We start from the raw sequence: 12,987 nt of genomic DNA on the forward strand, positions 1-12,987 counted from the left end.
GCTGCTGGTGAAGCACTGCATCTGTAGGGGAACTCCTGCAATGCAGAGGCCCACAGACAGGAGCTCCAAGCTGAGGGCTTTGCAGTGAAGGTGCTGGGGAGGAGGAGTCGTCTCAGCCCAAGAAAAAGGAAGAGATAGGAGCTTCTGGGGTGCAGAGACAGAGCCATGCCCAAGCCCCACGGGCTGGGAAAAGCAGGTACCAGCATTAGCACCTGGGCCACCACTCAGGCAGGCACCTTCATAACAGTGTAGGAGCTTAAGGAGGGACACTCCCAAAGGTGGCAAGTGGATTCTTTGCCTCAGCCCGCGGTGATTTTGTACTAATTCCTCCTGCTCTCCTCACTCAGCCTGTCCTAGCAGGCCACAGGGAACAGCTCACACTGCCAGCACCCTCCAGCGTGGCTGGTCCTGCCCCACAGCTCCCTTCCCACTGAACACTGCTCCTCATACACTTCTTTTAAAACTTTTATTCAACAATATAGAATTCCTTTAATTATAATATAGAACTGTCTGTTGTGATACCGCATCCCCTGCCAACCCCATGCCCTGGCAGAGACAGGCACAAGCTGGCTGACTGTGGTCCATCAGAGGTTGCGTGGGAACAGCCAGAACAGAGGAAGGAACAAACAACTAGCCAACAACTGCTTTGCACACCCTTCACATTTCCACGCTTTCTGGGTCAGGAAGAGCTCAACAAGGAAACAAAGGCAGAAGAACCTTTAACATAAAGAGGTGAGTGCCATTCAGCCAGGTGTGCTGCCCCACTCTCAGCCCTGCCTGCACCATGCAGTCTGCCCGCTGTCACTCTATATGCACTGATAGGACGTTTGATTTGGTTCTCTGCTTATGGAAAATTGGGAGCAACAGCATCGGACCTGAGGAGAGATGGGAGGAGCAAAGTAAGTGTCATGGGGTACTGCCAGCTTGACAGAGCTCCTTTGGACCTAGGTGACAAGTATATTGGCTGGGCACGCTGTCCGAAATCCTGCCACCCCGCTCACGGCCAGGCCTGGCTGCACCCTCCATGCCCCTCTGGATGTGGAGACAGCAGAGGATCCTCAGCCTGCTTTAGAAGGGGTGGCAGCGTGTGAAGGGAAGGTAGGGCTGAACAAGGCAAGGGAGAGATGCAGTCCAGCAAAGCAGCACTTTCATGGGCAGCCAGACACAAGTTTGGACTTTTTTCTCCCCAACCTCCTGTGTTAAGTCCCCCTCCACTGCCTCAAACATCTCCTCTAATCCTGCTAAAGGCTTCCATCATGCCACAGCACCCTTGCAACAGGCACAGAGAAGCTGGGGAAGTGCTTACTGCATCCCTTTCCTACCACACTCCTCAGTGGCTGCTGTGTTCTGGTTTCGAGCCTTTCCTCTTACAAAGCACTCAACCAAACCTGCACTCTACCTCTGCTAGAAGCTGGGGCCAGGCCAGATGAAAGGCCAGGACATGCACCAGGACTATCAGCTTTCTCCAGGAGACAGCATATGAAGGTGCATGCTCCCCAGTCTCCTTCCTAAGGACAAGACACAGTCCTCTCCAGCTCCCAGCTGTTCCTACAGGCAGAACGACACTTTGCTAAGGTTCAGAGGAGGGCAGGGTTTCCTGCCTCACGTGCTGGAAGGGCCAATAGGTAAGAGAGGAACTGGCCTGAGCTGCAGCCAAGTGTCCACACCACCCTGGGATCAGGAGACTACACATCCTCCTCACTCCCAGGCTATGCTTGTTCAGCTGCCATGTTTCCCTCCGGGATGAAATCTGTCACAGCTCATCCTACCCTACAGCTGGGGTAGGGATGTGGGGAGATGCAGGGCAGGTTATTCCAGTCTCTCTGGTTAACCACAACCAGGGAAAGCCATTTATCCATTTCACTCACTGGGAAGAGCATCTCTTTTCCTCTGCTTGAGGGTACCAGGAAAGAATTTCTGACTCAGGTTCACAGACTGATACTTCCCAAAGCACCTTGAAACTCCACCATCAGGTCTGAACGCTGTCAAGCACTCCTATACAACCATCAACATTTTTCACCTATCAAAATTCCCACACTGAACCAGTTGTTCTCCCCCATGGCTCTCTGGGAGCTGAGAATGCCAATACGCAAGAGCTGGAAAACATGTAAGCTTCCCCCATAGCAACTTGGACAGGTCATGAGACACATCCACTCCTGCCTCTTCTCAACAGAGCAATCATACATGTTTAAAACCAGTACAGAAATGGATGTTAAAACCCCAGACCAACCCTGCTGGTATTAGCACAGCTTAAGAGCACAAGAGACCCCCACACCTCTCAAGCCAGGCAGCCTGTAGGTTGGGCAGGTGGAAGGATAGAGGTCTGGAAACACTTGCCAAAGCCTTCCGCAGCGTCTGCAGAAGAGTTAATGCTAGCAAGGGTACCATGGCATGTCAGCACCACCACAGACAGCTCCTCAGTCAAACACCAATAACTGAGCTCATGCATCGGTCAAATCCCACAGTGGGATGAAAGAAGAGCCATTCCCTGCTCAGCACATCCTTAGAAAAAGCCATCCACCCAGGCTGAGAGGAGACAAGCATGGGGATATGCACACAGAGAATCCCCAACTTCCAGCCATGCATCGGTGACTTCTTGTCTGACCAGCCATGTAATAGACAGACTGAGACCACTACCTCAGGCACTGGCTGTTTGAGTCCGGTGTACCACAACAGCTGACTCCCACACTGTACCCAAAACCTTGCACCTCTGCGGCCCCGTGGAAGCTGAGACAATCTGCCACAGTGAAACTCTCAGGGCTGACAGCATGAAGAACTGTAACCAAAGACTAAGAGGTCCCAAAACACTCAGAGACAAGAGGGACTGGAAGAGCCAACCTGACCTCCTTGAGGAGGCAACACCTTCAGTTCTCATTTTTTCTGACTATCCCATAGATTTGAGACAGCAGACATTCAGACGTATAGATATTTATTGGTTTCAGTGAATTATACAAATGGATTGACCTGCTATTGATGCCAATAGAACTTTATTGGAATATGGAATGTAAACAGATGTTTCAAATAGAAACATTGCAACCTTATAAAAAAATCAACTGTTTCGACAATGCCGCAGAAGGAAATTCTGTGTATAGGTGCTGGTGGGAAAACACTATCTCCAGCTTCTAGGTTTGAGTGTCACCAGAACCACTTGATGAAGTTACACACAGAACAAGTAGAGGAGGCAACTGTGAATTGTGGGGCTATAAAGCCATCGAGGGATCTGATGAAAGAACCCACAAGATGAACCCCCCACCCCCCGCAACAGGATCAGCACCCCAGAATTCAACGAATGGTTGACTTAGATAAAAGACTACGTAGGATCCCAAGTCCTGGATCAGTAGCTGCACAGCCCCATCCCTGACAGATCACGTCACCATTTGCTGATCCTTCGTCCTCCCTGTGCTCTCCTCCCTGGCCTCCTCTCCACTCCTCCATCCTGCAGTGCTGAATTGAACCGCTCCAGAGTTGTGCTCTGGCACATGTCTGCGTCTGGCATGAATTCTCATGGGAGCCACGTCATGAGGTACGTGGTTGCACACCTATCACAAGAAGTCTTGCAACACTGACTTTCCTGAGCTTGGTGGGAAAGTCTGGATAGTTCCTCCCCCCTCCTGCCAAAAGAGCAGCCCTCACATTCACAAGTTTCCAAAGCAGGTCTATTGAGTTTCTTTTCAGAGTGAGCCTTTGACAAACACACCTGGAGGGGGGAATCTCAACTCTCCCCAGCAACTTGGATCAGTGCCTTTGTTTTAATGCTTCAAACCAATGCCAAGATGCTGCTGGGATCATGGGCTGTTTTTTGTTGAACCTCCCCCCTCCCCCCAACCACCCTGGCATTTGCAATTGAAACTGGAATTCAAGGGCCAAATTCAAGCCCAGAGTAAGCAGTAGGACTTGGGACTGCAAAACAAGAGTTGCGCCTGCTGACCCCCAGCCTGAATTTGGTTCACCCAGAGTCTACAAATCAGAAAGGCATGTTTAGAAAGAGGCATGCTAAGGGCTGATGGTGGAACAACCAATTTGTCCCCACCAGGGTGGTGGGGAAGGCTGGACTGAGAAGGAAGAGAAGGATCCAAAGAGATGTGAACCAGAATCAGTTGTGTTGAGCCCTGGGGATATCACTACATGTTTAGCTCTTGCAAGACCATTTGCCCAGGGCTTTGGTACCACAGGGTTAGAGTTACATTAACCACAACCACCAGAGAGGAACTGAGGTTTATGACACACACCCCTCCCCCCCCCAGGTTAGATTTCTGCCAAGTATAAAGGGGAGGGGAAGAAGGGTGGGGTCCTTGGTTCTTTTCCCTTCACTGTGTGACCAAAGGTTTTGCTTTTATTTGTAAACATCTTGAATTACCCGTCGTTTTCCAGTCTTCATCGCGCTGTTGTCAAGCCACTGGAGAGCACAGCGTTTTCTGAGCTGGACTGGGACTGCTCCTTCACCACTGGGTCTGCAGGAGACAGAACAGGAAGGAAGGGGAAACAGCATTTAATAAAGCAGAAGCTTCACCCTGGCAAACCCTTCCAGAGAAACTGCCCTCAAACTCCACACAGCTGCTAAGGCTTTTGCAGAGTGGGGAGCTGACATTTTCCCCCCACAACCCAAGAACCCTCTCCATCCCAGCTGGCCCAAGCTTCTCCACAGACTCACAGAAATAGGGGTGCTCCATAGCCTCCTTGGCAGTCAGCCTCTGTTGATGGTCATATCGCAGGAGCTTGTCCAGGAGGTCTAGGACTTCAGGACTGACCAGGTGTCTGTTCTCACTGTGGATGAAGTTCTCCCAGCGCTTCCGGGAATGCCTGCAAAGGGACTAGCTGTCACTGCCCAGCTCTGACCAGCACAGCAGTACCCAGAGGTCCCAGGGGAATCACCTGCCACTATCCACTTGTGAGAAGAGATAGCTGCAACAGACACTGCCTTGCACAAGCTACTGCTCAGCAAGAACTTGCCAAAGGGGGGAAACCCTCTTCTTTAGGTACACAATAGTGTGGATGTCCTACTCCCGGCAAAGGCATAATATTGCACACTCTCTGTCTACAGGGACTAGACAACAGCATGCAGCAGGCAGGGTAACACCCTTGGGACCAGAAGTGCTCTGGCTTGCCAGTCAACCTCACAGAAGCTGTCCTCGCTATCCTATTCACCTCATCGTTTTCAAAAATCTCAGCTGGGAGGTTTTGAGCCCCTCAGCCCAAACTCAACTCCAATGTCTACATCTAGACCTCCAGGATGTCAATGAGCAGAAGGAAGTAACGGTGGATGGCTCACGGATCATGGGAGAGGCAAGAGAAAAGAGCCTGCATTTCAGTGACCTCCTGAGATGACATGAGCAGCCAGATGGGAGGCGTGCAGGCAGCAGTGACCCAGAATATCAACGCAGACCTTTGCTGAGAGTCTTTCAAGGGGATGGACATTAGTTTATCTCCCTCTGTCTTTTCCAAGGGAAAAAGGCTGCATTTCACTTCTCCACTTACTGGCCCAGGATATCATTGAAGTGCGGGTCCAGTTCTATGTGGTACTTCTTGAGATACCCATACAGCTCATCTGTGCCCAGGACCTTTGCGATGCGAACCAGCTGGAACAAAAGGCATGTTGAAAGAGAGCAGAAGGGCAGGCCACCACTCTTTTGCTGAAGCAGAGCTGCCCAAATCTAAGAGCTCTCCTTCTGGAAACATCCCAGGTAGAAGGAATATCTCCCTTGAAACTTGTTTTTGCAACACATACAGAAAACAAGTCTCCTACATGAGGTAGTGAAGCATAATCCTAGATGGCTTGACTAAGCACGCAGCATCATCCTCCCAGCCTGGTGGTCCAACCCCCAGAACCTCCCCACTATACACACAGAGATGAGGTGGTGACAAACATCTCATGAAATAAGCCAGGTAGCAAAGTTTTACTTGGTCATAATTGTCCTGGCCGTGGAAGAAGGGCTCCTTTCGGAAGATCATGCTTGCCAGCATACAGCCTAAACTCCACATGTCTAAGCTGTAGTCATACATCTGAGGGGAAAAAGGAGAAGCTGTCAGAAAAGGCATGCTCACCATGGCCTGGTTCCCCAACTGCACAGGTAACCTCAGCCTTTTCACTTCACAACCAGCCTCTTCTCCAACCAAGGCAACACCCTGGCAGGCAAATCCAGACAACCCAAAGATGCCCAAAGTGCAACCACAATTGGTATCACTGGCTGGCAAGAAGGAGGCAGACTCTTACTTGGTAGTCCACAAGGAGCTCCGGTCCTTTGAAGTACCTAGAGGCCACACGTACATTGTATTCCTGAGCTGGATGGTAGAATTCGGCCAGACCCCAGTCTATGAGCCGCAGCTGAACATGTGATAAAGAGACACAGAGTCAGGAGCCTCAGTATAAGCTAGTCAGGTGAAGCCAAATTGGCCAAACCTCTCAATCCTGTGATGGAAATGTGGAGCCTAGGATGCAGGGAAGCACTCTGAGGACAGGAGATGCTCTCAGCAGTGCTCTGCTCAGGCTCTTCCCTTCCCCCTATCACCAGCTGGTGGGGCAAAGCCCAGCTTAGAGAGCTCCTCTGCCTCCTGAGTCCAAGCTGGGCAACTGGCTCCTTACCAGCACCACCAGCCACAGCAAACAGGTTGTTGCATACCAGGGAAGAGACAAAATCCATCTGTCTTATCCTGCTGTTTAGAGGGGCTGGGCTGAAGGCAGTATTGATTTTAACTGGGGGCTGAGAGCAGGAAACAAGGTAGCGGGGGGCCCACCACATTCTGCAAGGCAGATCAACTCCTCTGCAGCTGCAGGGATGGATGACTCGCTAGGTTACTGAAGGACAGTGGGTCTAGTAAGAGACTTCTCCCTCCTTATAGACCTTGCCTTGCCTGTACAGCCACCACTGATTGACAGTGCAGGACCTGCAGACCAGCAACTAATTTGTTGCTACAAATCCCAGGTCCCTGGAGAGACAAGTATACGAAGAACCCCATGAGGTACAGGTACCATGACAGGGTGAGGAAGCTCGCTATGCTGCCCATTTCCATGGTAGCAAACTGGGTAAAAACGTTTCCTGTGACCTAACTAGCACACCCCAGAAGTGAGGAAGCCACTGCAGGACAAGCAGGCCATACTACAGGAGGAGCTTATGTTCCCTAGGTAAAAATATCCACACGTATTTCAGACAAGGCCACCCCTCTTCCGCCCAGGGCCTCTGCACCCTACTGCCACACCTCCCCAGGTAGAGATTAATGGCCCAGACCTGCTCCTCTCAGCAAAGAAACCCAGCATAGTTGCCTGCGGGGAAGAGCAATCTCCAAGCCATGTACTCCCACTTCAGTGCTCCCCAGTGGGACTTTGGCCATCTCCTGATGGAGGCACAAGTGGAGGGGAGCCGGTAAAGAAAGGTTAAAGCTGTAAGTACAGCTGCCCAGCTGATGGGTACAGAGGCAGCAGAGTTTCAAGTCTCCCTGGAAAAACCCTGCTTGTAAGCTCTAGTGCCACAGTACCTTTTTCTGTTGGTGGTCTATCATGACGTTGTGCGGTTTGACGTCCCTGTGCATGATCCCCATGCTGTGACAGTAATCCAGGGCCTGGCAGACACACGCACATACATTAGACATGCCTGTAACCACAGGCACAGCATGAACAATCTAACAGACAGTTCTTGGCCAGGAGCAAAAGTGCCCTGTCCATGAGGAAGTGCTGCCAACCCTGGCACAAGAAACTGGCATTTTCAGCTCTTATGCTGCACATGATGAAGTGACAAGCTGGCAACAAGACTGTATTGATCTTGTGTCCTACTGCAGTAGTCACAGGTCCTGGAACTGTGTTCCCTGCCCAGTCTTTGAAGAACACAATGCAGAGAGGCATCGCACCTGGTGACAAGCCCCATGCTCCAGCCTGGGTAGCCCTGTGCTTCCAAGGTCACACTCTTCCCCAAAAGGGGATGATTCTTACATGCATACAGTTTTATGGTCTTCCACTGCAGCTTTCCACCTGTGTCCCAAAACACACTTAAGCTAGAAAGTCACCTCTGCCCTGCTCATTTAAGCCAAACCTGCACTTACAAAAGGCAGGTGATAGCACATGAGGGAGGGCGATGCAGCTTAAAGTTTGAAGGCAGGAGCACACATAAGATCTCCAGCTCCATGAACGGGCACCACTTCCCCCCCAGCTGTTCCCTTGAGCAATGGGGTGAGAACATTGTTTTCTCATCTCCAAGGGGAGGGAGATCCATCCATCAACATCTACCAGATGCTCCAAGATCTCCAGAAGCATGGAAGGAGGGTACAGCCTGCAGTCATTTAATATCCAAGACATCAGTGCCAAGGAAGAAACACTGTCCTTGGGCCCCTGCCACAGTGGGAAGCATAGGAGGTCACAGCTTCCATTACAGTAAGGCCTCAGGGAATATTCCTGCTATGACATGTGGCCTTGCAACCAACAGGATACACAGCAAACGGTGGTCCCGAGATCTCCAATACAGGAGATCTATAACAGGTTGGACAAACTGCTTCCAGGAATAAAGCTTTCTAGTGTCTTTCTTGTCCCAAGGCTGGACCACCTAAACATTATTACCCCACCCACCCTAATCCTGGGCTGCCTCAGCCTCCCTCAACCCTTCAGTAGGAAAGTCTCTCCCTTGCAGACAGGTGCAGCAAGCTTGGGGCTGCAGAGAAGAAAGCTTCCCTCAAGCTCACAGGATTTGTTCAGGAAGTCTCCTGCAGTCACCAAGCCCTGGAGCACAGAGGGCTTTCCCTAGCCTGTTCCACTCATTTCCCCGAGGCAGGGGACCCACAAAGTGCCAGCCCAGAAGACCCAAGGCCCTACTAGGACCTGACACAGCCAAGCTGCTGTTCCAGCAGGTCAGCACAGAACAGCCCTGGGATCAGCCAAAACCTGTAAGCTCTCCCTAATGCCCTGCTGCCTCCCATGTCCTGCAACCAGAGACCCCAGAGAGGCAGTGCAGCAGACCTCACAGTCTGCCATATGGCTCCTTCAGCATTTCCATGGGGAGGTGCAAGCTAGGCTAGTTAGGAGGCAGTATTTAGGGCACTCACCCTTTGTCAGAGGGGCAGGAAAAGCTTTGGCTGAGAGGTCTCAAAGGAAACGACCAGTGTTGTATCAACATGTAACAGCCAGCATAACCAGAAGCTTCGCTCCCCAAGACCACATCCATGGGGTTCTGTGACCATGGGACACTCAGCTGGCCAGCTTGTTCTTGAAGTGTCCTAGATCCCCCACCACAGACAGAAGGGTCTAAGACCAAGTGGGCAGAAGTTACTTTCCAGGCTGTATTTGAATACTGCGGCAGATGAAAGCCTGGAGCTGGCAATTCCTCTCTTCTGTTCTCCCTTGCATGCTAAAGAGTCCCCAGTTCCCCACCCCTGCAAACACCTCTTGATGCTTGCACTGGGTCTGGCTGGGAGGGAGTTGATTTTCCTCAATGGTGCCCAATGGTGCAGCCCAATGGTGCGAGAGACACACAGATCAAGCACAGCCCTACCTGGCCACTAACAATCACAAATGCTTTACAGGGAAAGAACAGACCCCAGAGAATCAGAGACTCTTTGGAGGCGACCAAAGTTTGACTGTAGTACCTCACAGCAACAAGCCAGGTTAACCACATCTCTTCCCAAACCTTCCCAGGTTATAAGACATGGATTCTGCACTGAACATGAGAGAAGTAATCGCTTAGTAGCACTGCCCCATGAGCCCTGCTACTGCCTCTTTCATTTCTGGTTTCCCCATCCAGACTGCCATATGCAATGCCACTCACCTTCAGCAGCTCATACATATAAAACCGAATATCAAAGTCTGTCAGGATCTGGTACAGTTGCTGAAACAGATTTGGGGAGGGAGGGGAAAAAAAAAAAGAAACAAAAATAAATACTCCAGATTTGGATTTGTTTTGTTTCCTGCACCCCACTTGCCTCCAATAGCTGACCCCATTCCAGATCCCCTGTGAATGCTGTCACTCCTGAGGGCTGTCCTGGTCTCAGACCTGCCAAGGCTACGTGCCAGGAAATCCAGAAAGGACACGAGAGCTCCTGTGAAACGCTACTGGGATCATTCAGACCTGTCATGACTTCTTTCCAGCAGGAGACAGGCAGGCTGTCTGTCCAAGGAGAAGACAGCAAGCCCTTCAGAGCATGCTGGAGTTGGCACAGATGATCCTGACTCTCTGTTCACATGCAAAGTCATCATGGTGACTTGACAACACGGATAACGGCATTCAGAGCAGGCAGGCTGGGAACACATGGGCAAGGCTTCCAAGTGCTCAAGGAGGGGCAGGGAGAGGAAAATGACCTAAAAGGGGCATGGGGTGGGGAAGCACAAAGGGTAGAGACAGCCTCAGAGCCATGGAGGCTCACCTCTATGCCAGGATAAAGGCTAATGCAACTCAACAACACAGAAATGCTTGTGGGCCAAAGAGAGCACAGCTCAGAGTCTCAGGGAAGTGCTTGTTGCCAGCACACATTTGCCACCCTCCTCTCCTCTGTGTCCTTCTGCAGCTACTCATGTGGAAATGACAAAGGTCCAACATGCACTTTAACCTGCACTGTGCCACCAGCACTGTCACTGCAGAACTCAGTACCCTGCTGCTCCTGTGCCAGGTCACCACTGGCCCCAAATTTGCCTCCTGCTCTGTATCTGTCATTGGCAGTGGTGCCAGCCCAACCCTGTTGGGCTGTGCTCTCGTCCAGGTAAAGCAAGGAGAGATGACAGGACAGGGCAGGGAAGGACATTCACAGGGCAGCATTAGGACCAGACCCTCTGCCCTTTCTAACAAACAAGGATCATCTCACAGCTCAGTCAAATCACCAGCTGCACCAGCACTGGAGCCAGCTGTCCATCATGGGCACCACTTGGCAGCTTCAGGAAAAATCCCAGGGCACGGGATTGAAATTCACATTCCAAGAAAGCAGCTCCGGCCCCGGATCCCCTCCAGGCCCACGCCGAGATCCTCAGGATCCTGCCATACCGAGGGGCAGCTCCCAACAGCCCTACCACCCCCAATACTGCTCTGGGAAATCATTTGACACCATAAAAGTGTCACTTACACACGAAGAGCTTTAATAGCCTCCAGGACACAAGCTGCATTGTGTTCTCCCGAGCTGGGATGATCCTAACACTTTGAAGCAACCCACTGAAGCACACAAGTGAGCAGGGAGCAAAAGACATAGCCACAAGCTACAGCAGGGATAGATTTCCTGACTCGGTTGCATGTGGCTCTGATGCACGACCCAGGGCCAGCAGAGGACAGCTGAGCCCTTCCAGGAGTTTGTTTAAATGTCTTGCTTATGTAACAAACACTAGTGGGGGGGGACAGAGGTGCCTAAAACATCTGTCTGGGCATCACCACCCTGTTCAACTTCACCTGGCAACATTGATACACCTGGGGAAAGAGGAGGGCAGGAGAGGCAGTGGCAGAACAAGGCTAGACCCCACCTTCCCCATTCCCTTGCTCCTCTGCCCTTTGCTGCCTGTAAGGAGGGGATGGAAGGAAGGTCACCGATGCCTTTCTTCTCAGGCCATGATGCTGTCACTTCTCCGGCTCATAGCCTTCAGCAGAGGCAGTCACTGGACAACTAGCTTTCAACAGACTTCCCTGGAAGAGCTGCCTGTAAAACCCAGCACCTTCTCAACTTGCCAAGGCCAACAGTGTAGCTAGCAGCACCCAGGCTCCCCTTGCTGCAGGGAACAGTCCCTGCAGCAGCATGCTCAGTCCCACTGCAGGCAGCCAGTAAATGCAGAAGGCTTTGAAGGACAGAGCCGAGGTTTCCATTGCTAACAGGTCCCACACAGCAGCTGTCCTAAGAAGGCTTTGACATCAGGCTCCAAATCCCCTTCACCCAGCCTAGCAGGGGAGAGCAGACACCTCCTCTGCAGACTTCTCCCATGCTCTGCTCTTACAGCTGGCTCTCTGGAGTAAAACTATCAGAAACATCACTATGGGAATCACTCAAACCCAGCTCAAACCTCAGCCCAGCTAGTTGCCAGCACTCAGGATTGCACAAGGCCTTGGAGACCTGGGCTGGTCTCCCTTCTCCATACAGAGCACAAGGAAAGGCCAAACTCACCCACCGGCAGCCTCCACCCCTCTCCAGCTTTCGGTGATATTTTGGCACACATCACGTAACCCATCGTAAACTAATCACATTAGTGCCTGAGGAAGCACAGACATGCTTCCTCTCTCCACGGGGCTGACAGGGGTTAAACGCTTGTTCTTCTCCCTTGAGTGAGCAACAGAGCTGGCTACGTGCAGGAAGCAGCATCTGCAAAGCAACAGGGTGGCTGTGAGGAGCTGTTGGAGGAGAGAGACACTGCTTCAGGATTCAGGGCAGGCAGCAGCAAAAGAAAAGGAAACAGCTCCCAGAGTATCCTGGCCTCAGCAGCCACACAAGGGAGGAGAATCTTTCATACTTCTGCATTGCCTATGCAAGGCAACAACTATTTTTTTAAACTAACCTTGGATGTACAAGGATAAAGCACAGGTATACACTTCCCTCACAGCAACTTGGCCTGAAAATTCACCAAGGTGCACGCAAAGTGGAAGATTTGACTCAAAAGCCCTCTGTTCCCATAACTCCAACAGGCTGAATATACTGAAGCAACCTTTCATCGCTCACCTTTCTTGCCCATCTCCTCTTCAGCTGCAAACCTGCTAGTATGTTTTAAGAACGAAACAGCAAACCCAACACAGCACTGCTCCTGAAGACCTGGCTCTGCCCCCTTCTCTCCTAAGGGATTTGCCTCTTTGGGACAATAAAAGGCACTGTACCAGGTATGCTCATGGACTACACAAAATATGTGACAGCTGATGGTGGTTGAAGGACAGGCATCTCATTTCTAGTTTGAAACCAATTAACAGAAGATATTTCATTTCACTGGTGGTTACTCAATTGACTGCATGGCTTTGCATCGCAGCTATCATTTAAGGCAGATGACTGTGGGTAGCTTGAGCACTCACAGATGACAAGTAATACAGCAGATTTGAAGAGAAACACTAGTCCCATACA

The 12,987-nt window shown here is 51.3% G+C and overlaps 1 protein-coding gene across 4 annotated transcripts in view; it reads right to left on the reverse strand.

The window, feature by feature from the left end:
* Positions 1-447: 447 nt before the first annotated feature.
* The window catches only part of CSNK2A2 (casein kinase 2 alpha 2), a 28,141-nt gene continuing 15,601 nt past the window's right edge, over positions 448-12,987 (reverse strand). For 2 of the 4 annotated variants that reach the window (XM_075102005.1, XM_075102002.1), the window contains 7 exons: positions 9,744-9,803; positions 7,471-7,554; positions 6,212-6,322; positions 5,899-6,000; positions 5,476-5,576; positions 4,652-4,800; positions 2,913-4,451 (listed from right to left, as the gene is read on the reverse strand). In XM_075102005.1, the coding sequence (XP_074958106.1) occupies positions 4,375-4,451; positions 4,652-4,800; positions 5,476-5,576; positions 5,899-6,000; positions 6,212-6,322; positions 7,471-7,554; positions 9,744-9,803 (684 nt within the window). In that variant the 3' untranslated portion in view covers positions 2,913-4,374. Of the gene's footprint in view, positions 876-2,912; positions 4,452-4,651; positions 4,801-5,475; positions 5,577-5,898; positions 6,001-6,211; positions 6,323-7,470; positions 7,555-9,743; positions 9,804-12,987 lie in introns of those variants that run through there. The other 2 variants (XM_075102003.1, XM_075102004.1) reach the window with 2 other exon arrangements.

Source organism: Phalacrocorax aristotelis, chromosome 8, assembly GCF_949628215.1.
Source record: "Phalacrocorax aristotelis chromosome 8, bGulAri2.1, whole genome shotgun sequence".
Classification (NCBI taxonomy): domain Eukaryota; kingdom Metazoa; phylum Chordata; class Aves; order Suliformes; family Phalacrocoracidae; genus Phalacrocorax; species Phalacrocorax aristotelis.